The following is a 24,807-nucleotide window of genomic DNA, read 5'->3' on the forward strand; positions in this document are numbered from 1 at the left end:
CACAACAGCTGTTGGAAAGCAGCCAGAGAGTGAGCTCTGGCAAGGGGGAACTAGCTATAACATCCCAAAGCCGACCCCCAGCAACACCTCCTCCATCAAAGCTCCACCTCCCAAACTGCCATCAGCTGGGGACGAAGCATTCAAAATACATAAGAGGCTGGGGATGTTCCACACTCAGACCACCCCGGCCAGATTGTGAGCTGCTCAATCTGCCTGCAAAGCCTTGTTCTTTACACTGTGACTTGCTTCTGGAGGAAGGAGGTTTAAGAACTACCCAGGCAACCGCTGAGCACGGTGGCACACTCCTTTAATCCCAGCACTCAGGAGGTGGAGGTAGGAGATCACCATGACTTTGAGTCCAGCCTGAGACTACATAGTGAATTTCAGGTCAGCTTGGGTTACCTCAGAAAAGGGGGAAGCTGGAGAGATGGCTTAGTGGTTAAGTGCTTGCCTATGAAGCCCAAAACCCAGATTCGAGGCTCAATTCCCCAGGACCCATGTAAGCCAGATGCACAAGGTGGCACATGTATCTGGAGTTCGTTTGCAGTGGCTGGAGGCACTGGTGCACCCATTCTTTCTCTCTCTCTCTCTCTCTCTCTCTCTGCCTCTTTTTCTCTCTGTCTGTCTGTCACTCTCAAATAACTACATAAAAATAAACAAAAAAATTTAAAAAAGAATATCTATAGATCAGAAAAAGACATTTTAGGACTGGAGAGATGGCTTAGCAGTTAAGGTGCTTGCCCGTGAAGCCTAAGGACCCATGTTCAATTCCCCAATACCCACATAAGCCAGATGCACAAGGTGGCGCATGTGTCTAGAGTTTCTTTGCAGTGGCTAGAGGCTCTGGCATACCCATTCTCATTCTCCCTCTCTCTCTCTGTCTCTTTCTTATTTTCTCTCTCTCACAAATAAATAAATAAAATATATTTTAAAAGACATTTTAAATAAACATATAAATATGTATCTATATATAGTTACAGGGCTAGAGAGATGGTTTAGTAGTTAAGGCGTTTGCCTGCAAAGTCTAAGAACTCATGTTCAAATCTCCAGGTCCCACGTAGCCAGACACACAGTAATGTGAGTGTTCAATGTCACACATGCACCACAAGGGGGCACACACATCTGGAGTTTGTTCACAGCCACTGAAGGCCCTGGCCTTTCTCAAAATTATATATATATATATATATATATATATATATATATATATATATATATATGGTATATAATTTTGATATATAATTTTATATAATTATAATAATTTATAATTTGATATATAATATATAATTATATTATATGTATTATATATATATTATATATGTATAGATACAAATATTTATTTATTTACATGTGTAAATAAGATGAAAACAATAAAATAATGTTATATATGCTATCAGATTAGCCTGTTAAAACAAATACAAAAGAGGCTGGGCATAGAGGCATATACCTTTAATCCCAGCACTAGGGAGGCAGAGGTAAGAGGAACACTGTGAGTTCAAGACCAGCCTGGGCTAGAGTGAGACCCACTTCAAAAAATGAAAATAAAAAAATAGGCCTGAAGGGTTGGCTTAATGGTTAAGGCACTTGCCTACAAGTCCTAAGGACTTAGGCTAGAGAGATTGCTTAGCGATTAAGTGCTTGCCTGTGAAGCCTAAGGACCCCGGTTCGAGGCTCAATTCCCCAGGACCCATGTAAGCCAGATGCACAAGGTGGCACATGCATCTGGAGTTTGTTTGCAGTGGCTGGAGGCCCTGGCACACCCATTCCCCCTGCTCCATCGCTCTCAAATAAATAAATAAAAAAACAAAAATTTAAAAAAGGAAAAAAAAAACTTTTTAAAGCCCAGTTACCTAGGTTAAATCCCCCAGTACCCATGGAAAGATGCACAAAATAGTGCATGTGTTGGAGTCCCTGGCATGTCTATCACCACCATCTTTCTCTGCTTCTCTCTCAGAAATAAATAAAACATTTAAAAAAAATAACAAATACCGGGCATAGTGGTGCATGCCCTGAATCCCAGCACTTGGGAGGCAGAGGTAAGAGGATCGCCATGTGTTCAAGGCCACCCAAGACTACATAGTGAATTCTAGTTCAGCCTGGGCTAGAGAGCAAGATCCTACCTCAAAACAACAACAACAACAACAATAAGATAGATAGATAGATAGATAGATAGATAGATAGATAGATAGATAGATAGATAGATAGATGATAGATAAATACAAAAGCCAACCGAGCTTGGCAGAGTGACCCTTATGCGCAGCAGGGTCAGGAACTCAAGGCCATCCTTAGCTACATAGTGAGTTCAAGGCCAGCCTGGGATACATTGGCCCCAGCCTCAAAAAAATAAAAATTTAGACACAAAATGTCCAGGATATCCATGACCTCGCAGTGCCTGGCACTACCTACACAAGACCCTCATAATACAAGGAAAAGATGATGACATCAAAATTAAAGAGAGACTGATTGATGAAGGATGGATTTGTGAAGGGGAAAGTGGAAGAGGGGAGGGAATTACCATGATTACTTGTCTATAATTATGGAAGCTGTCAATAAAAATGTTAAAATAAATAAATAATTAAAATAGCAGGATGACTAGACTTAGAGGAATAAAAATGCCAAATGTTCGTGAAGGTTTACAGCAACAGGCACTGTGTTTCCTCCTAGCTGGAGTGTAAATTCCTTCTTTTATTTTCCTTCTAGAAAACTGACATTATCTACTAAAGCTAAACACAACTGCACGTTGACCTGAGAATTCCAGCACAAAGCAGGGTGTATGGCCACTGAAGACATGCCCTGAGCACTCATGCCAAGTGCATTTCCTGTGGCCAGATACTGGGAGCCACTCGAACATCACTAACATGGATGTTCACCTCGAAGCTATCGATCTGTACACTAGTTCCTCAGGCTTTTCTGATCTAGTTTGTTCCTCCAGTGCACAGATCCAAGCAGGTGAGACTTGCAATTCTGCACCTTCAGCCAGCTGGGAAATGGTAGGCAGATCCTACGAGTCAGAAATTAATTTTCCTAGGCTGAAGAGATGGCACATTGGTCAAGGGCACTTGCTTGCACAGTCCATCAGCCTGGGTTCAATTCTCCAGTACCCACATGAAGCCCAATGAACAAAGCAGCGCATGTATCCAGAGTTCATGTGCAGTGGAAGATAGCCCGGCTCACCTATTCTCTCTCTCTCTCTTCCTACCTCCCTTTCTTTCCCACAAATAAAAATAAAATAAATAAAAACACAATCCCCCCCAAAAAAAAAACCCTTAACATTCTTTGTTTATTAATTTGGCAAAGTTTTTTGAGATTTTAAATATCCAGTATTGGGGCTTTACTGCCTCCTGCCTTTCCATGGGCTTAGAGGTTAAGGCACTGGCCTACAAAGCCAAAGGACCCAGGTTCAATTCCCTAGTACCCACGTAAGTCAGGTGTACAAGGTGGTACATGCATCTGGAGTTCATTTGTCGAGGCTAGAGGCCTTGGTGCACCCATTCTCTCCCTCTCCCTCTCCTTCCTCTTCTCCCTCTATCCCCCATCTGCCCCCCCTTTCTAAAATATCATTCTTCTTTCCTTCTCTTAACCTAATAAAGTCTCTCTAAACTTTAAAAATAAAGCCTAGGCTACAGCAAGCATACCATGAAAAATATCCAGTGTTAAAATGGCCTGGATATCCATGACCTCACAGTGCCTGACACTCCCTACACAAGACCATCATAATAGGAGGAAAAGATCATGACATCAAAATAAAAGAGAGACTGATTGAGAGAGGGAGGGGATATGATGGAGAATGGAGTTTCAAAGGGGAAAGTGGGGGAAGGGAAGGTATTACCATGCGATATTGGAGAGATGGTTCAGCAGTTAAAGGCATGTTCAATTCCCAGTAACCATGTAAAATCAGATGTACAAAGAGTTTCTTTGCAGTGGCAAGAGGCCCTGAAGTGCATATCATCTCCTCTCCTCCCTCTCTCTCTCTCTCTCTCTCTCTCTCTCTCTCTCTCTTTTGTTTGTTTTTGTTTTTGTTTTTCAAGGTAAGATCTCACTCTAGCTCAAGCTGACTTGGAATTCACTATGTAGTCTCAGGGTGGCCTCGAATTCATAGCAATCTTCCTACCTCTGCTTCTAGAGTGCTGGGATTAAAGGTGTGAGCCATCATGCCCTCTTCTTCTCTCTTCTCTTCCTCTCTCCTCTCCTCTCCTCTCCCCTTCTCTCTCTTTCGCTCCTCTCCTCTCCTTTCCTCTCCTCTCCTTTCTCTCTCTCATTCCACATCAAGGAAGCTTCAAAAATAGCATGTACTTTCACTGCTAAGTTGGAAGTCTACAGTGAAAGTGTGGGCCTGGGTGTGAGGCACTATGTGGCCCAGGCTCCTCCCCCAGGCTCCTGGGTCCACTGGAAATCCTCATATTCTGCTTGTAGAAGAATCACTCCGGCCTCTGTCCTGTGGTCAAGGGGTTCCCTTCCTGGGCGTCCTCTCCTTACTTGGGACCACATTGAGGAATATGTACCCCCCCTTCTTTTGGGGGTGGGGTTACAAGATAGGGTCTCAAGCTAGCTCAGGCTGACCTGGAATTCACTCTGTAGTTTCAGTGTGGCCTCAAACTCTCAGTGATCCTCCTACCTCTGCCTCCTGAGTGCTGGAATTAAAGGAGTGCACCATCATGCCCGGCTCTCCTCTTCTTAATTGCATTTGTAATGACCCTTTTTCCAGATAAGGCCATGTCTTGAGGGGCGTCAGTATTCAATCTACAGCCCTTTCATAAGCTGCACCCTCCCTCAGGAGACAAGATGCTCGGTGGGCTGGGGCCACATGAGTTCGCAGATCCCTGGCCAGCTCTGCCTCCCAAGCAAGGCCTGGACTAGACTACAGAACACTATACATCTATGGGCCACCAGAGGGCACCACACCACCAGACAATAACTCAAAGACACTAGGTTTAATAATTCCCTGGGTGAATTTTTTTTTTTTTTTTTTTTTTTTTTTTCTGGTTTTTCGAGGTAGTGTCTCCCTTTAGCTCGAGCTGACCTGAATTCAGTATGTAGTCTCAGGCTGGCCTTGAACTAACAGCGATCCTCCTACTCTGCCTCCTGAGTGCTGGGATTAAAGGCGTGCGCCACCAGGCCCGGCCCTTATCTGTATTTCTGACACAGGGGTACTCACTTTTTTAAAAAAATATATTTTTCATATTTATTTATTTATTTGTTTGAGAGGCAGATGAGAAAGAATGTGAGGGAGAATGAATGAATGAATATGGGCATGCCAGGGCCTTCAGCCACTGCAAACAAACTCTAGATGCATGCACCACCTTGTGCATCTGGCTTTACATGTGTCCTGGGGAATTGAACCTGGGTCCTTTGGCTTTGCAGGCAAGTGCTTTAACCGCTAAGCCATCTCCCAGCCCTGGGTCTTCACTTTTGATATGCCAGAGAGATCAAGGCTGTCCTGGCTTCTCAGTCATGAACTGTGAACAGCTTCAAAATCCACTGGTCCCGTATGTCACCATGGACTACAGGGAGATGGCCTGCATGAGGATCTCTCTAGAATGCCAGGGGCAATGGCAGAGAAGTCAGAGCTCCTCTGGGGACTTGAGGGGTCACATATCCACCTGATAACGGGTTAGACAATAGATAGCAAGTCTGAGGAAGGACTTAGCTCCGTTCCTGAGAAGCTGTTTGTGGAATTAGCCTAATTGGTGAACTCCAGGCCAGTAAGAGACCCTGAGCAGAGGTGACACCTGGGGTTATCCTCTGGCCTACACACACACACGCACACACACACACACACACACACACGCACACACATGTGCGTGCTCATATGCACGCACCAACGTACACAACACATACCACATACATACACAGGTAATAACAAACTATGAATTTGCAGACCAAAGAAGCCTAACAAAACTGAAGGACAGGAAAAGTACTTGGAGGCACACCACAATCAAATTGCCGAAAACCAGAAAAAAAGATAAAATCCTAGAAAGCAGAGATAGCTGGGCGTGGTGGCTCATGACATCAATCTCAGGACCACTGTGAGCTTGAGGCCAGCCTGAGGCTACATAGTGAATTTCAGGCCAGCCTGACTAGAGAGACCCTACCTCAAAACAAAACAAAACAAACAAAACAAAACAAAACAAAACAAAACAAAACAAAATAGCAGCTGACTCATCGGAAACAAAATAGGCCAAGCTATCTTTGTGTCTGAAAATAAAATGGAAAAACTTAGCCACTGAGGGAGGTCAGCACCTTCAGAGGAAAACTTTTGCATTAATGAACTTTCAAAGTGTCCTGTCCTTTGTTTTCAGCTAAAAATTCACAGTGCAATCTTTCCTCCTTAAATTAAGACCTTAGCTGGCATGGTGGTACATGTCTGTGATTCTAGATCTTGAGAGGTGGAGGCAGGAGGATCAAGAGTTCAAGATTGGGCTGGAGAGATGGCTTAGAGGTTAAGGTGCATGCCTGTGAAGCCTAAGGATGCAAGTTTGATTCTCCAGGTCCCACATAAGCCAGATGCCCATGGTGGCGCACGTGTCTGGAGTTCATTTGTAGTGGCTAGAGGCCCTGGTATGTCCATTCTCACTCTCTCTCTCCCTCTCTGTCTCTAATAAATAAATAAAAATAAAACTTAAAAAATCATTTTAAAAAGAGTTCAAGATTATATCCTCTGCTAACATGGAACATGGATGAGTTCAAGGCCTGCCTGGACTACATGAGATACTATCTTAAAGAACAAAACATCAGCAGGAAGTGGTAATGCCTGCTTTTAGTCCCAGCACTCAAGAGGATGAGGTAGGAAGACTGCCATGGATTTGAGGCTGGCCTGGGACTACAGAGTGAGTTCAGATCCTCCTGGACTAGACTAAGGCACTGCCTTAAGAAAAAAAAAAACAATTAAGCAAATAAAAAATCTAACCAGCCCAGAACATACTGCTTAACTGAGCATGATCAGGGGTGGGCCACCCACACATAAGTATGAATAGACCCCAGGAACGAAATCCTTAACTGAGCATGATCAGGAATGGGCCCTGACTCACAGAGAGAGAAAGAGAGAGAGCGAGAGAGAGAGAGAGAGAGAGAGAGAGAGACCTGTTGCATCTACAAATAAATTACAGACTCATGTGTCACTTTTTGTTCATCTGGGTTTACATGGGTATAGGGGCATCGAACCTGGGCAGACAGGCTTTGCAAGCAAGTGATCCACTGATCCATCTCCCCAGCCCTAAAACATTCTTTTCTTATTGCTTAAATTCATTTAAAAGAATTAGCTAAACCAAGCCAGGCATGGTGGCACATGCCTTTAATCCCAGCATTTGGGAGGCAGAGGCATGAGGATTGCCATGAGTTCAAGGCCACCCTGAGACTACATAGTGAATTCCAAGTCAGCCTTGGCTAGAGTGAGACATTACCTCACAAAAGCCATAAATAAATAAAAGAATTAGCTAAACCAAGGCTGGAGAGATGGCCTAGCAGTTAAGGTACTTGCCTGCAAAGCCTAATGACCAAAGATCAAGTCCCCATAACCCACATAAAGCCAGATGCAGAGTGACACATGCATCTGGAGTTTGTTTGCAACAACTAGAAGCCCTGGCACACCCATCCTCTCTGTCTGTCTGTCTCTCTCTGCTTGCAAATAAATAAATAAAATACATTTTTAAAAATTAGCTAAGCCAGGCATGGTGGCGCACGCCTTTAATCCCAGCACTCAGGAGGCAGAGGTAGGAGGATCACCATGAGTTCAAGGCCACCCTGAGACTACAGAGTTAATTCCAGGTCAGCCTGGACCAGAGTGAGACCCTACCTCAAAAAAAAAACAAACAAAAAAAAAATTAGCTAAAGCAGGCATGGTGGTGCACATCTATAATTTCAACACTTGGGAGCCATGTAATGAATTTGAGGGAAGCCTGGGGTATGTAAGACCTTGTCTCAAAAAAAAAAAAAAAAAAAAAAGAGGTGGTTAGCTGGGCATGGTGGCATATGCCTTGAATCCCAACACTCAGGATGCAGAGGTAGGATTGCTGTGTACCCTGAGACTACATAGTGAATTCCAGGTCAGCCTGGGCTAGAGCTAGACCCTACCTTGAAAAAAAAAAAAGGTGGAGGGAGTTGGTCTTGAAATGTAGCATATGCGTACAACATATTGAATATTATTTTGCCTTTAAAAAAAACTAAATTCTGTTTTTCAACTGTTGAGCCATCTTTCTAGTTCCTGCTTTTTAAAAAATATGATTGTTGTTGTTGATTTTTGAGGTAGAGACTCATTCTTGCACATGCTGACCTAGAATTCATAGTGATCCTCCTAACTCAGCACCCTGAGTACTGGGCAGTATTTTTAAAAATTTTTCTTTATAAATAAGTATTTAAAAATATTATTTATCTACTTATTTATTTACAAGCAAAGAGAGACAGAGAAAAAGAGAATGGGTGTGCCAAGGCCTCCAACCACTGCAAACGAACTCCAGATGCATGCACCACTTTGTGCCTCTGGCTTTATGTGAGTCCTGGGGAATCGAACTCTGGTTGTTAGATTTTGCAGGCAAGCGCCTTTAACAGCTGAGCCATTTCTCAAGCCCCAGTATTTTTATTTTTTGAGAAGGCTTGTTTTGTTTTTTTCTTTCCCAGACACAGTCTTATTCTGCAGCCCTGGTTGTTCTGGAATTCACCATGTAACTCAGGCTGGCCTTGAACACACAGCAATCCTCCTGCCTTAGCTTCCAGTGTGCTGAGATTATAGGCATGAGCCACCATACCTGGCTAAGAGATTAAGTTTGTGAGGTGGGAAAGAGAAACAGGAAAGTTCAGGGGACTGGAGAGAAGGCCTTTGCACCAGGATCTGGTTACCTTTCCCACTGGCTAAGAGTCAAGAAACTTCAGTGCAATTGACAAGACCAGTGAAGACTGCCCAACAATTGGATTAAGCTTGCTTAGGGCCAGAGTGTACATGGCCTTTGAGTTAAACCATATTAGCACTCCTTTCTTGTTCCTGAGCCTGAACCTCACCCTCACAAGCCCTTTTACCATCCCCCTTACAAAAGGAATTTCTGTAAGATAAGGGACACAGGTAAACCAGCTATTTTTGTTTATTTGCTCTTTAAACTTGACTTAATTGTTAACTTATGCCTAAACTTTGAACTTGGTTTAAGTTACATCTTTTGAGCAATATAACTTCATAAGTGACAAAAATCACATATGTAAGTATTGTTAAAACAGTTTGAAGCTTGGTGTGGTGGCGCACACCTTTTATCCCAGCACTCAGGAGACAGAGGTAGGAAGAGCGCCATGAGTTCGAGGCCATCCTGAAACTCCATAGTGCATTCTAGGTCAGCCTGGGCTAGACTGAGATCCTACCTCAAAAAACTAAACAAAGAAAAAGAAAAAAGAAGGAAGAAAGGAAAAACAGTTTGCAGTCTCTTCTCTCAACATCCATACTTAAATTTAAAGTATGTACAATTTCTACTTAATAGGCTGTCTTTTGTTTCCCTCTGATATGTCCTGGGATTTTTTTTTCTTATTCTATTTATGTATTTAGTTATTTGATAGAAAAAGAGAGAGAGAGAGAGCACATGTGGGTACACCAGAGCATCTTGCCACTGCTAGCGAACTCCAAATGCATGTGCCACTTTTCATGGGTACTACAGAACTAAACCTGGACGGGTAGATTTTGCAAGCAAGTGCCTCTAACTGCTGAGCCATCTCTCCAGCTCCTCCCCCAGCCCCACCCCGCAAGGTACAGTCTCACTCGATCCCAGGCTGACCTGGAACTCACAGCAATCCTCCTACTTCAATCCCCCCCGCACCCCGTACCACCCACGGCTAGGATTAAAGGTGTGTACCACCACCAGCCCCTATTTTTATTTATTTATTTTTGTGTTTTTCTAGGTAGAGTGTCACTCTAGCACAGGCTGACTTGGAACTCACTCTGTAGTCCCAGGCTGGCCTGCAACTCACCGTGATCCTCCAACATCTGCCTCTTGAGTGTTGGAATTAAAAGGCATGCAACGCCACCACCCCTGGCTTTTGTTTGTTTGTTTGTTTCTACCACTTTGTGCCGGTTTCTGGGATTTTTAGGTCTGGTTTTCCCTAACACGAAAATTAGCACTGTGCTGTTCAGTTTCCCCCAGCAGGAAGGATCTTTAGAGCTAAAGAAAGGGCTGTTCTTCAGGTGACACTGGCTCTTCCAGGGCAAACAAGTGGGGTAGAAACAAGTGGGGATGTCAGCACTTGGGGGGGCTAAAACCAAACTGCTGCGCATTTGAGGCCAGCTTGGGCTACAAAGAATTGTGAGCCAACCTAAACGACAGAGACTTTGTCTCAAAAAAACAAAACAGGGCTGGAGAGATGGCATAGCGGTTAAGCGCTCGCCTATGAAGCCTATGGACCCCGGTTCAAGGCTCGGTTCCCCAGGTCCCACGTTAGCCAGATGCACAAGGGGGCGCACGCGTCTGGAGTTCGTTTGCAGAGGCTGGAAGCCCTGGCGCGCCCATTCTCTCTCTCTCCCTCTATCTGTCTTTCTCTCTGTGTCTGTTGCTTTCAAATAAATAAATTTAAAAAAAAAAAAAAACAAGCCCAGGTGGTGGTACACGTGTTTAACCCCAGCACTAGGGAGGCAGAGATAGGAGGATTGCTGTGAGTTATAGACAGCCTGGGCTAGAGTGAGAACCTGCCTCAAAACAAACAAAACAACCAATAAATAAATGGGGAAAAAAGGAAAATTGTGAAGAAGGGAAGGGGAGGGGAGGGGAAAGAGAGAGAAGAGATAAAGTGAAAGCAAGGTAAAAAGAAAGAAAAAGTAAGCCTTGGAAGGAGAGGTAGACCCAAAATAATTCTAGGAAATTATAACTCTCCCTCTCCCTCTCTCTCTCTGTTTCCTGTGATAGGGTACCATCTTGCCCAGACTGGCCTGAAACTTGCTATGGATCTGAGGATGATCTTGAGTTTCTAAATCTCTTGTCTCCACCTCCCAAGGGCTGGGCTTATAGGCACCACCGCGATGTCTGCTTTCTGCAGTGCTGAGAATTAAACCTGGGGTCTTGGTGTATGCTAAACAAGCACTCTGCCAGTGGGGCACTGGGGCTTTCTCTGTGCAAGGACATACATATATATTTGAGGTAGGGTCTCCCTCTAGCCCAGGCTGACCTGGAACTCACTCTGCAGTCCCAGGCTGGCCTCAGACTCACAGCAACCCTCCTTCCACTGCCTCCCAAATGCTGGGATTAAAGGTGTGCATCACGACACCCAGCTAATTTTCTTTTCTTTTTTGCAAATGATATCACAGGGTGGTTTCTGAGGCACACAAGATAGGACTACAGGCTAAAATAAAAACATAAGTCAGCCTAGGCTAGAGTGAGACCCTACCTCAAAAAAAAAGGGAAGGGTCATAAAGACCAAAAGATCTTCACTATATTAGGTTACAAAAAAGTTGAGACATATGCTTTGATTGTAAAGAAGGTTGAATCTTGTTTGTGAGAGTCTCAGAAAATTGTGAGTTTACAGCTGGGAAAGGAGCCAACCTAAATTCAGAGGTCACATACACTTTTTAAGATACAATATGTATTTATTATACAATCAGTGTCTAGATATATGTCATTACACTTTCATTACGTAGCTGCTCCTTAAGGACACATGGGGAAGGCACATCAGTCAGCTGGCCAGGCTGCCTTCAAACCCACTTCTAGGAAACATGTCCCCTAAGTGTCTTCGATGGAATTATTTTTGACCTTATCTTCACATTTCTTTCCCAGTGTCACATCTACACCCATGTCACTGAGGTCTGCAGCACTGTCAGTACACACAAAGTAGACGTGAGTTCTATTCTGTGCCAGCACGTACCCTTTATACGGCAGATGCTTAAGTATCAGCTAAAAAGCAAGGAGCTTTTAAAATTAATTTTAAGTAAGCACACATGGCAACAGGTTTCATTATTGCATTTGGATTGTCATTACATTTTGTTCTAATTTATCCCTCTCTCCTTGCCCTCCCCTGTGCTTCCTATCCCCTTTTGGCTGGCTCCCAAACACTCCCCTCTTCAGTTTCCTGGTACATGTCCATTACCCTCTTTACCTCCTTCCTTAAGACCTCTTCCCTCTTGAGGCCCTTTCTAGTTCCACATTTACGCATATATACACACATACATATGTAACTTCAAATCTAGGCTCTGCATATGAGAAAATATGTAGTATTTGTCTGAGTCTGGCTTATTTTGCTTAACATAATGGTTCCATATCCATCTGTTTTCCTAAAGGCAGTAAATTTTGAAAATGTATGTGCTTTACCCAAAAGAGGTTTTATTTCTATAAGAAACAAGACCAGGAAATTAGATGTAATAAAACTAAAAGACTAGCTTCTACACACTACTTCCAGTCAGTTCCAATGCTCACAAAGGCCTCAAGTTATGACATAGTGGATAAGTCCTCCCCCTCAGGCCTCTGACAACCTCCGGCAATGTCGCAAAATATTCAGGATGACATGAAATCTCTTGTCAGCTTTCAAAGTCGTGAACTCCTTTATGTCAGCTTCCACTATGAAATAATGACCTTTAGTGTCCTTTGTTTCTTCATTAATAAACCTGTGGTAGAGATTTCTATTCACAGAATTCATAGATGCTTTTGGTTGATGCATGATCTTGTATTTACTACTCTACTGCCTTGTTGATTTCTTTAATAATATCATTAATTTGACAATAGGTTAAACTAGATTTCATGTATGCAGGCACACCATTGAACTCATCAGTAGTTATAAGTGGCATTTCTTTAATAATTCTTTGTTCTTTTGAGGGTTTCTTTGCTGGTACAGGTTCTTCAGCTTTGCCTGGTTCTTGAAGGTTAAGTTCTAATCCATTAACCTCTGGGTTGCTGCTACTTGAGGCAAATGGGAAGGAATGTTGTCTTTGAGATGTTCCACATCTTTGAAATCTTCTTCAAAGATTCACAGAGCTCCTTCAATGAAGCGTTGGTTTGTTCTCGATAGTGGATTTCCAATTCAAATTCATTTAGAATTCATTTACTATAATGATTTCAGCTCCTATTTTACTTATATTCTTCAAGGAAGGTTCCTGGCCAAGATTTCTTAATGACAAAGTTTTCTTAATATTGCCAATCTTTTCATTAACATGAGAACTTAATTGTTCCAGATCTGAAGCCATCTTCTCAGTGCCTGCTGAGCGATGCTCGGCTGCGTCTGAGCCCACGAACACCAACACCAGACCCCCAGCCTGCGGGGACCCCACTTGCGGCCACCCGCCGGAACGCGAGGAGGTGGAATTCGGTGGTGGAAGTGAAATTCAAACTGCCTGCCGCACTTTTGGTTTTCAAGCATGGTTCACTACTATTTTAACATTCTTTAATTTTATTATTTTTTAAAGCTTTTGGGTTTTTTTTTTTTTTTTTTTTTTTGGCTTTTTGAAGCAGGGTCTCACTCTAGCCCCAGGCTGACCTGGAACTCACTTTGTAACCTAGGGTAGCCTAGAACTCACAGCAGTCTTCCTACCTCAGCCTGTGGTGGGATTAAATGCATGAGCCACCATACCCAGATTTACTTTTAACATTCTTATTTGAAATACCTCTCTATATAAATTTAAAACAAGTAGGGCTGAAAAGATGCCTTGATGGTTAAGGCATTGCCTGCAAAGCCAAAGGACAAAGGTTTGATTCCCCAGTACCCATGTAATGCCAGCTGCACAAGGTAGCACATACATCTGGAGCTCATTTGTAGTGTCTGGGGGCCCTGGTGTGCCCATTTTCTCTCTCTCTACCTGTCTATCCCTCTCTCAAATAAATAAGTAAATTAAATAAATACATAAATATGTTGTTTCTATGCAGACAATCTTTTTTTTTTTTTTTTTTTGAGGAAGGGTATGTAGCTCAAGGGGCCTTAAACCCCAGGCAATCCTCCTGCCTCCACTTGTCACATCACACCAGGCATATGTAGGTAACCTTGGCGGCAAATTTTGTCACTTGGGCTGACAAGAGACCTTAACCAGCCTTCAAGGAGAGAGGTTTTTGTTGTTTTGTTTTGTTTGTGCCATGTCTCCATCTTCTGTCTCTATCATGTTTCAATAGGATCAGACACAAGAATGAAAGTGAAAGTGGGTCCAAGCAGCACTGGGGAAGGAGGAGAGGAAGGTCTGGTGACAAACTGCGCCACATGGAGCTCAGTGACCTGAGGGCAAGGGGGGGGGGGGACAGAAGCAGGGGCCTGTTCCGCAGCCCAGGCTTCTGGGGAGCTAGGCCAAGGGTCTTACATGGAGAAGGTGCGGTCTTTACGCCTGGGTCTGCTCGGATCATTCCCAGCCCGGGAGTAAACGTCCCGCGCCCAGCTTTCCAAGGAAAGACATTCTGCCCCGCGCGGTTCCCCAAGCCAAACACCAGGACCCCGGACCTAGACACCCGCCGAGGCCACCCGTCCCCACACACAGCCCCCTAAAACAGGGCGCAGGGCTCAGCCTTGGCCTCCGCCTGGCACCGAAGCTCGAGGGACACCTGCTCGGTTAGCGGCCCTGGGGCGGCCTCCGGTCCACCTCGGCCACGAACGGTGGCGTGCACGCCAACGCCAGGGCGAAGGATGCTCGGGGAAGGGCGGCCGCGCCGGGGCGCCGGCTAGGAGGTCGTGTGTGCGCAGGCGCCTCACCCTGTCCATCACAGCCCAGTCCCCGCCCCCCGCGCCGTGGCCCCGCCCCGCAGCCATAGCCCCGCCCCCTCCCGAGCCGGGCTCCTCTTGGGCGACCGCGCGTGCGCGCAGCAGAGTCCCGCTGGGCCGCAGCCGGTGGCCGGCTCGCCTTGGGCCAGCGCCCGGCGCTCGCTGCTCTGTTCTCCCCAGCGCGGCCCGGACAGACCGACGGACTCGGTGCGGCTGCGGCGGCAAGATGGCGCAGACTGCCATGTCCGAGACCTACGGTAGGGCGCGCCACCGCGGGCATGGGGGACCTCGGGGTCCGGGGATGTGGGGCGGCGGAGGCCAGGCTCTCAAGGACTGGTTCTCTGGAGTCTCGGCGTGTTGGGGAGTCAGGCTTGGATCCTGGGGAGTCGTGATCCGACTGGTATCTTAAGAATCGTGGGGTGTCTGGAGCCAGTCTGGGATTCGGAGGATCTAGGGATGCCAGGGCGCAGGGCCGAGCGCTCAGGCCAGTCGATGCCCCTGGCTGGACATGCCCAGTACGCTGACGTGAGCCACTCGTCCAAGTTCCCTCTTGCCTTGACCCTGGCTCCCATACCTATGTTTTTCTTTCTGGGTTATTCGAGTAGCTCAAGGGTTGGGGAGCCAATTTGACGTTTATTCTGTCCCCCTCCCCGCTCCAGCATCCATCCACAGCGCGGATGAGGGATCAATCAGGACGTGCCTTTGAGGTTCCCCTGGGTACTGCTGTGGGCTTCTCCTGGTCTTCGATTCCTTCCTTGGCATTGGTATTACAATGAGTTGTAGATGGATGAACCCATCTTCTGGAGACCTCTGGCCTCCTTCCCTTCCCTCCCGTTCTGGGTTGCAGTGAGGCTATTTATAAACACATCTCCTTTTCATGACCATCCATAAGCCTTGGACACTGAGCCCTGTCTGTCTCATCTTTGTTTCCCCTGCAGCAGCGCCTGGATGTGCTAGGCTGATTTTTTTTTTTTTTTAAGATAAACGAAAGCTTTCCCAGTGAACGTGCTTGCGTGCTTCTCCTCTCTGCATGGTTACAATAAACACCCCGTGCTCTGCATCAGGGCTCTTTCGTGCCTGCCAGTCCCCAGTCACTGTTACAGATGTGTGCAGCCTTCCATGGAGATTGGCGTAGCCTGTGTCAGACCTAGGGTGTGGCTCCCCTGTGAGACTAGGGACCTCAACCAGGTCACACCCTCTGCCACATGCTTCCTACCCAGCAGGGGGCCAGTGTCCTGCCAGGAAGCTCCGAGCCCAGAGGAAGTACTTTGGAGCCCTCCCTGGGCCGATGGAGTTTGCACGCATTCCAAGTGAAACCCTAATGAGTAAATAATTAAAAGCCAGACGGCAATTCTGAAGGAGCTGGTATGGGCAAGTGTGTGAGGAATGCAGATGGGTTAGGGATGGTCAGGCAGACAGCCCTGGCCCTCCTGGGAGGGTGTGGCCTGGACACCACCACCCAGGCCGGGTCGGGAGACAGCAGGGGGGCCGTGGAGGTTTGGACTTTGAGAAGGTGGGATCCTGGAAAGGGTGTCCTGCAGCAGTCTGGTCCCCTGTTGTTGACGATGGCACGGCCTTCTGTAGCATTGGAGTATGAAGTCCTGCCCTACAAGTTTAGGGACATCCTCCAGAGAGCCTCTGGCTTCCTCAGGACCCATGTTGTCCAAGCAACAGGTAGCCTGCACCTGGCTCCATGCGGTCCAGTTGCTTGTCCAGACCACAGTTGAGAATGTCACCGGCAAAATAGAGTCCCTACAGCGAGGGAGATGGCTCAGCCGTTCAAAGTGATTGCTTGCAAAGCCTGCCTGCCCAACTTCCGTTCCCTAGCTCCCATGTGAAACTGGATGCAAAGTGGCACATGTGCCTGCCCCCCCCACCACTGTGTTGATGACAATGGGTGGCTGACCTCCATACCTGTGCTGCGGAATGCATGTATACACACACATAAGCACACCCTAAAGAATATATTTCCTTGTTGTTTCCAATTCTGCATTTCTTTTAATATGTTATTTATTTGCAAGCAGGAAAAGAGAGAGAGGGCGGGCAGGCCAGGGCCTCCAGCTGCCACAAACAAACTCCAGATGTGTGTGCCACTTTGTGCATCTTGGCTTCACATGGGTACTGGGGAGTCAAATCTGGATCATTTGGCTTTGCAGGCAAGCACCTTAACCACTGAGTCATCTCTCCAGCCCAACTTCTGTATGTCTTTGTTTCTAAGTGCTCACTCCTCAGCCCGCACTTCCTGTACCCTGGGGAGGAGCTAGGGAGGGATAGAGAACCGCCCGGGGTCCTGGCCAGTGTGGCAGGAGCGAAGGGCTTAGGAGACAGCCTCGTACTTCGTCTCTCGGAAATGGCAGCACTGAAAGCTGGTCACCGCTTTGGTACCTGTGTCTCCTCAGGTACAGTTAAGGTTTTATTCATATAGACCACTGATTAAATCTTAAAAAAAAATTTTTTTAAAGCCGGGCTTGGTGGTGCACATCTTTAATCCCAGCACTTGGGAGGCAGAGGTAGGAGGATCACCGTGAGCTCGAGGCCACCCTGAGACTCCATAGTGAATTCCAGGTCAGCCTGGGCTACAGTGAGACCCTACCTTGACAAACCAAAAAAAAAAAAATTATGTTTTTAAATTTTTTTTTCAAAGTAAGGTTTCATTCTAGCCCAGGCTAACCAGGACTTAGACTCAGGGTGGCCTCAAACTCACAGCAGTCTTCCTACTGTGGCCTCCAAGTGCTGGAATTAAGGTATGCACAGCCATGCCTGGCTTTTTGATGTTTTTATTTTTTTACGAGATAGGATCTTACTCTAGCCCAGGCTGACCTAGAACTCACTCTGTAGTCCCAGGCTGGCATCAAACTCACAGGGATCCTCCTACCTCTGCTTCCCAAGTGCTGGGACTAAAGGTGTGCCCTACCATGCCTGGCACTGATTAAATCTTTTTTTTTTTTTTTTTTTTTTTTTTTCGAGACAGGGTCTCACTCTAGCTCAGGCTGACCTGGGATTCACTATGGAGTCTCAGGGTGGCCTCAAACTCATGAAGATCCTCCTACCTCTGCCTTCCAAGTGCTGGGATTAAAGGCGTGCGCCACCACACCCGGCTCTGATTAAATCTTTCAATATTTTATTTTTATTTATTTGTTTGCTCCATGGCTTCTAACCATTGCAAACAAACTCCAGACACATGTGCCGCCTAGTGCATCTGATTTACATGGGTGCTGGGGAATTGAACCTGGGTCCTTTGGCTTTGCCATCAGGTGCCTTAAACACTAAGCCATCTCTCCAGCCCCTCACTGATTAAATCTTGATCATTGAGGTTGTGGCACCTGCTATATACATCAGTGATGGAACAGTTGCCTATTGTGCATGAGACTCTGGGTTCAGTCTACAGTACCATAAAAAATAAATGAAGTGCCAGACACAGTGGTGCACACCTTTAATCCCAGCACACAGGAGGCAGAGGTAGGAGGATTGCTGTGAATTTGAGGCCACCCTGAGACTCCATAGTGAATTCCAGGTCAGCCTGAGCTATATAGTGAGACCCTACCTTGAAAAACTTAAAAAAATAAAACAAAAAAAGAAGTGTGTGTGAGTGTGTGGGTATGTATCCTGCCTCCTTCATTTCAGGGCATTTTTCAAAATACACCATTAATTAACTAGTTAATTAATTTTGAGATAGAGTCTTGCTACGTAGCCTAGGGTGGCCTCAAACTTGTGACAATTCTCCTGACTCTGCCTGTTGTTGGGACATGCCTGTCCCTCCCTTCCATTTGTTTCTAAGGAGGCAGAGTTTCACACCAACACAGGCTGACCTGGAACTCACTCTGTGTCCCCCAGTCTGGTGATTCTCACTGTTTCCAGAGTGCCACTGCACCCAGCTGTGGTATTTTTTGTTTGTTTGTTTTTTTACTTTTTAACTAAGTCTGAATTTAATCTTTTCTAAACTAGAGGAAACTAAAAACTAATAAGTAGAAATTTAGCTTTAGAAGAGCTAAGAGCTGGGCACAGTGGTACACGTCTTTAATCCCAGCACTTGGGAGGCAGAGGTAGGAAGATTACTGTGAGTTCCAGGTCGGCCTGGGCTAGAGTGAGACCTTACCCTGAGAAAACCCAAATAAATAAATAATAAAGCCCTTGGGCAATCACTGAAGTTGCCAATGTAAAAGAGAAGTCACCCTGAACTACAGCCAAGGCTGTCACCTTCCTTCATTTATTGGCCTTATTTGCACAGTATTGTTCCTCCAGATAGAACAATCCGGACTTCTTGCAGATATCTGCCTCTTGGCTAGCGTAGGGATGTTTGCCTGACCTTTAAGTTCCTCTGCTCTGGTTGGTTTTCTGTCTTCTGTGAAAGGAGGTCCTGTGCAGACAGTAAGGAACCTGTAGGTGTGGCCGCTGCCACAGAGCAGCTGATGGCTGAAGAGCAGAGTGCCAGCGCCTCGCTCTGGCGGCGGAGTGCTGCCCGGCCCTGGCCTGCGCCACAGCCTCGGCGGCACGCCCCGCTTACCCCAGCCCACCTACAGCAGTGGGAGGCGGAACCAAGAGAATCCCAGAGTTTGCAGGTCAGCTAAACTGGCCTTCCCAGCAGCAAAACGAGAGAGACTGTCGCAAAGACAATGGAAAGAGAACAGATCCCCAGGGCTGTCCTCTGCCCTCCACAGGTGCACCATGCACTCATGTACACACACACCCAAATAATAAATAAGATTTCCACACTTTGAGCCACTTTGTATGAAATTATCCATAACTGCCAGACGTGGTGGTGTACACCTTTAATCCCAGCACTTGGGAGGCAGAGGTAGGAGGATCACCATTAGTTCGAGGCCACCCTGAGACTATAGAGTGAATTCCAGATCAGCCTGGGCTAGAGTGAGACCATACCTTGAAAAACAAATAAACAAAAATTATCCATAACGGGAAGTCTTTTCAAGATTCAGTATTGTAAAGCTAGAAATGCAGCTTGGTGGTAGAGTCCCTGCTACCTTGCTGCTGAGTTTAATCCCCAGCACTGACAAAAGATTCGGGATTATTACAGAATCTCTTCACCACGTGTAATCAGGCATCATGTAATCTTTGCTCTAAAACTTTTTTTTTTTCTTGTGGTTCGGTTTTGTTTATGAGACACGGTCTCTTACTCTGCAGTTCTGGTTGGCCTAGAACCCTCAAACTCAGGGCAGTCTTCCTGCCTCAGCCTCATAACTGCTGGGATTGAAGGTTTCCACCAGCATGCCCAGCTGCTCTGAATGTTTCTTTGGAATGAGAAGAAAGATTTTTCTGAAATTTCTTTTCTCAAACCCTACTGGGAGAGCTTAGTCAGACTGAGCTAGTAGTGCCCATGTAAAACCAGATGCACAAACCAGGTGTGGTGGTGCACACCTTTAATCCCAGCACTCGGGAGGCAGAGGTGGAAAGATCGCCATGAGTTCAAGGCCACCCTGAGACTACATAGTGAATTCCAGGTCAGCCTGCGCAAGAGTGAGGCCCTACCTTGGGGGGGGGGGGGGAAAGGCAGATACCCAAAGTGGCACACGTATTTGCAGTTCATTTGCAGCAGCAGCAGCAAGAGGCCCTGGCACGCCTATACTTATTCGCTTCCCCTCTCTGTGTGCATGCAAACAGACAAAGTTTAAAAAAAACAGTATCAGGGCTGGAGAGATGGCTTAGCGGTTACGCACTTGCCTGTGAAGCCTAAAGGCTCAATTCCCCAGGACCCACGTTAGCCAGATACACAAGGGGGCGCACACATCTGGAGTTCGTTTGCAGTAGCTGGAGGCCCTGGTGCACCCATTTCTTCTCTCTCGGTATCTGGCTCTTTCTCTCTCTGTCACTCTCAAATAAATACATAAAAATAACAAAAAGAATTTTTTTAAAGTATCATGCAGTAAAATAAATAAATAATCTGAAACAACATACAGGACAGTTATTTATTTTTAAATTTGCTTTTATTTTTATTTGTTTATTTGAGAGAGAAAGAGAGAGAGGATGGGAATGCCAGAGCCTTCAGCCTCTGCAGACAAACTCCAAACAAATGTGCATCTGGCTTATGTGGGTCCTAGGGAATCGAGCCTGGGTCCCTTGGCTTTGCAGGCAAGCGCCTTAACCGCTAAGCCCTCTCTCCAGCCCAGCACTGTTATTTAAAGAGTAGATAAAATAAAAGGTATCTGCTGGGCATGGTGGTGCATGTCTTTAATCCCAGCACTTGGGAGGCAGAGGTAGGAAGATCACTCTGAGTTCGAGGCCACCCTGAGACTGCATAGTGAATTCCAGGTCAGCCTGTACTAGAGCGAGACCTTACCTTAAAAAAATTTAAAATGTAAAAATCATTCCAAAGACAGTTAACACTGAGAAAAGCACAATAAACGCATGATGACGCTGATATGCCCCTCACAAATCAGTGCCCACAGCTGTACTGCAGCCAGTCTCCCCACAGCAGAGCGGGTTCCTGATGGCACTTGGTGGCTGGAGTCTTGTGACTGCTTCTCCTAGGCTCTGTGTGCTTGCCATTGAAGTCTTAAGGAATGAGTGATATTTAGATGGGAGAAGGGATGCTATTCATAAAGTGCCAATCAATTATGAATGTGAGTTCTATTTTAAAGAAAGGTTTATCATTTTCTTTTGGAATATAATTTTTAATGATGCAAGAAAGCAGTTGGAGGCTTAAGAGCAAAGACCCCCCCTTTGTCACAGCTGGGGGTACCTGCGGGCACATGTGACTCCGTCATCTTGGGGGTCACCCAGCCACTCCAGTTATCACGGGAAAGCTCACAAAATAAACACATGTTAGTGCACAGCTACTCCGCAGTCAGTCAACTCTTGTGACCAAAGCAAATCTTTCCAGTCTAGAGGGTAGGCTCTTTTGGGGGAGCAGGGGACAGCCAGGTGACCTTCTGTCCCCATGCTCTGAGCAGTTCTAAATATAGTCAGCAGAAACTGTCTTCGATATGAATTTATTTGAGAGGTGAGGGTCTTAGTGTCTGTTAGAAAAGATGAACCAAAAGGCCAGGGCTGGGAAGGTGGCTCAGCGGTTAAGGCACTTGCTTATAAAAGGTGACAATCAGTAGAAAATTTGACTTGGAGGCATGCTTTTATCATTTTCCTTACGGAAGAAGTTCGACACTCACATTGTGTAGGGTAAATGCAGCTCTCTAATCAGATCTGCTCTGTAGATTGCATTGCCTGGCATGAGGTCACATGACCTCCTCACAGAGCCTGAAGGTAGGGGAGGCGTGTATCCCCACTGAGGACTCAAATCTGAAGCCAGGGCCCCATCAGGCCTCAGAGCAGAGTGTGGGAGGACTGGGCTCTGCAGCTGAACTTTGCACCTGAAAAACTGGTGGAGGCTGGGCAGCAGCAGAAGTGACAGAGTGAGACAGCGTGACAGGCGGGCCTTAGGGACCTTCCAGGAACCTTGAGGAGCATCCATGTCCAGAATAGCAGCCTACAGCCCCAGTGGAGACACATCCTCCTGTGGCCTCAGTATAGGATCCCTTGCATTCAGATGCCCAGCTTCGTAATTGCTAGTGAATGTTGTTGTTTTCCCTTTTAGGAGATAAGGTCTCACTCTAGGCCCAGGCTGCCTTGAATTCACTATGGAGTCTCAGGCTGGCCTTGAGCTCACAGTGATCCTCCTACCTCTGCCTCCCGAGTGCTAGAATTAAAGGCAAACGCCGCCAAGCCTGCCCAGCAAATTTTTGTTGTTGTTGTTGTTGTTGTTTCTTTTCTTTCTTTTTTTTTTTTTTCAAGGTAGAGTCTCATGCTAGTCCAGGCTGACCTAAAACTCACTATATAGTCTCAGGGTGGCCTCGAACTCTCAGCGATCCTCCTACCTCCACCTCCTGAGTGCTGGAATTAAAGGCGTGCGCCACCATGCCTGGCTGTTGTTGTTCCTTTTTCTTCCTCCCTTCCTTTCTCTCTCTCTCTCTCTCTCTCTCTCTCTCTCTCTATCTCTCTTTCAGCTATAATTCCTTATATTGTCTCTGCTTAAAAATCAGAGAAGGGACAGGGAGATGGCTCAATAGGTGAAACGCTCAGCACTCAAGCTGAAGTACCAGTTCAATCCCCAGACCCCACATAAAAAGCCTGGACAGTCACACTCAGGTTCTCATTGGTGTTGTGGGCTGAGTTGAAGTTGGACACCACCTGTGTTGCGATTCCCAGGCACCTGAGGACTACAGAGCAGAGGGTGAGGCTGTAGGAGCCATGGCAGCCTGGCCCCCTCAGGCTATTCCACCCCCGTCTGGCCATATCCCTTCAGTCTTTCTACTGTGGTAGAAATACCATCATCTCCTCTACCTGTTCTCAGGAGACTTCTGGAGATGCCAAGCCACCACTATTTTGGTAGACATGTCTCAAGGCTGGCAAGACCTTGTAAGCACATGATGGTACCACACACCTTTCTGAGGGGACTTGAGGTGTAAGGGTCCATCTACAACACTCAGTGAGATTTAGGCAGATGATTTGTGCCAAATAAAAGACCAAATATCAGAAAAATGAAAAAAAAAAAAAAGCCTGGACAGTGCTCTGATGCCAACAGTGAGCTGGGAGGTGGGACAGAGGAATTTCAGGGCAAAGAATAAAGAACAGCAGAGCAAGAATCCAGTGAGGACTGGAGAAGTGACTCAGAGGGAAAGGGCACTTTCTTGTAAAGCCTACTGACCTGGGTTCAATCCCCTAGTACCCATGTAAAGCCAGATGCACAGAGTGGCTCTCCTGGATAGTTCCGGGTCTCCTAGAACTATCTTTGTAGCCCAGGCTGTTCTTGAACTCATGGTGATCCTCCTACCTCAGTCTCTTGAGTGCTGGAATTAAAGACATGTACCACCAAGTCCAATGGATTTCTTCTTTTTTAATTTATTTATTAGAGATAGAGGGAGAGAGAGAGAGAAAGAAAGAGAGAGAATGAGAATGGGTATGCCAGGGATTCTAGCCACTGCAAACTCCAGATTCATGCACCACCATGTGCATCTGGCTTACATGGGACATGGAGAAGCGAACCTGGGTCCTTAGGCTTCGCCAGCAACTGTCTTAACTGCTAAACAGTCTCTCCGGCCCTCTTCTTCTTTTTTTTTAATAAATTTTTTTTCTTTTTTTTTTTTTGAGGTAGAGTTTCACTCTTGTCCAGGCTGACCTGGAATTCACTATGTAGTCTCAGGTTGGCCTCAAACTCATGGCAATCCTCCTACTTCTGCCACCCAAGTGCTGGGATTAAAGGCATGTGCCACCATGCCTGGTTCAATTTCTTTTAAATTTATTTGCAAGAAGAAAGAGATTGTGTGCGCCAAGGCCTCTAGCCTTGCAAACAAACTCCAGATGCATACACCACTTTGCATCTGGCTTTACATGGGTACTAGGGAATTGAACCTGGGTCCTTAGGCTTCACAGGCAAGTACCTTAAACCACTAAGCCATCTCTCTAGCCCCAGATTATTCTTTCTTCTAATTACTTTTATTTTAATTTTTATTGTTTGGTTTTTTGAGGTAGGGTTTCACTCTAGCCCAGGCTGACCTGGAATTCACTATGGAGTCTCAGGGTGGCCTCGAACTCACAGTGATCCTCCTACCTCTGCCTCCTGAGTGCTAGGATTAAAGGCATGCACTACCACACCTGGGCTTATTACTATTATTTTAATAAAAAATTTAAAAATACTTATTTATTTATTTGAGAGGGAGAGAGAGAAAGGGGCAGATAGAGAATGGGCATGCCAGAGCCTCCGGCCAGTGCAAATAAACACTAGATGCATGTGCCACCTTATGCATCTGGCTTTACGTGGGTACTGGTGAATTGAACCTGGGCTCTTTGGCTTTGCAGGCAAGTGCCTAACCTCAAAGCCATCTCTCCAGCCCTGTTTTAATTATTTTTTAACATTAAAAAATTATTTATTGAAAGAGAATGGGCATGCCAGGGCCTCTAGCCACTGCAAATGAACTCCAGATGCATGCACCACCTTGTGCATCTGGCTTATATATGTGTTCTAGGGAATCAAACCTGGGTCCTTATATTTTTCAGGCAAATACTTTAACTGCTAAGCCATCTCTCCAGCCATTTAGTAACTTTAAAAAAATATTTATTTGCAAGTACAGAGATATAGAAAAGAGATAGAATGGACATGCCAGGATCTCCAGTGGCTACAAATGGACTCCAGATGCATGTGTCACTTTGTGCATCTTGCTTTACTTGGGGGCTAGGGAA

At 46.0% G+C, this 24,807-nt stretch overlaps 1 protein-coding gene and 1 pseudogene across 1 annotated transcript in view; one reads left to right on the top strand and one right to left on the bottom strand.

Annotated features, from left to right (window-relative positions):
• Positions 1 to 12,366: 12,366 nt before the first annotated feature.
• LOC101606480 lies at positions 12,367 to 13,129 on the bottom strand (annotated as a pseudogene).
• A 1,613-nt stretch (positions 13,130 to 14,742) lies between these two features.
• The window catches only part of Rab4a (RAB4A, member RAS oncogene family), a 34,207-nt gene continuing 24,142 nt past the window's right edge, over positions 14,743 to 24,807 (top strand). Inside the window, exon 1 of the mRNA XM_004659680.2 lies at positions 14,743 to 14,879. Within this exon, the coding sequence (XP_004659737.1) occupies positions 14,849 to 14,879 (31 nt within the window). The 5' untranslated portion in view covers positions 14,743 to 14,848. The remainder of the gene's footprint in view (positions 14,880 to 24,807) is intronic.

The sequence above is a fragment of the Jaculus jaculus genome, chromosome 5 (genome assembly GCF_020740685.1).
Source record: "Jaculus jaculus isolate mJacJac1 chromosome 5, mJacJac1.mat.Y.cur, whole genome shotgun sequence".
Lineage (NCBI taxonomy): Eukaryota > Metazoa > Chordata > Mammalia > Rodentia > Dipodidae > Jaculus > Jaculus jaculus.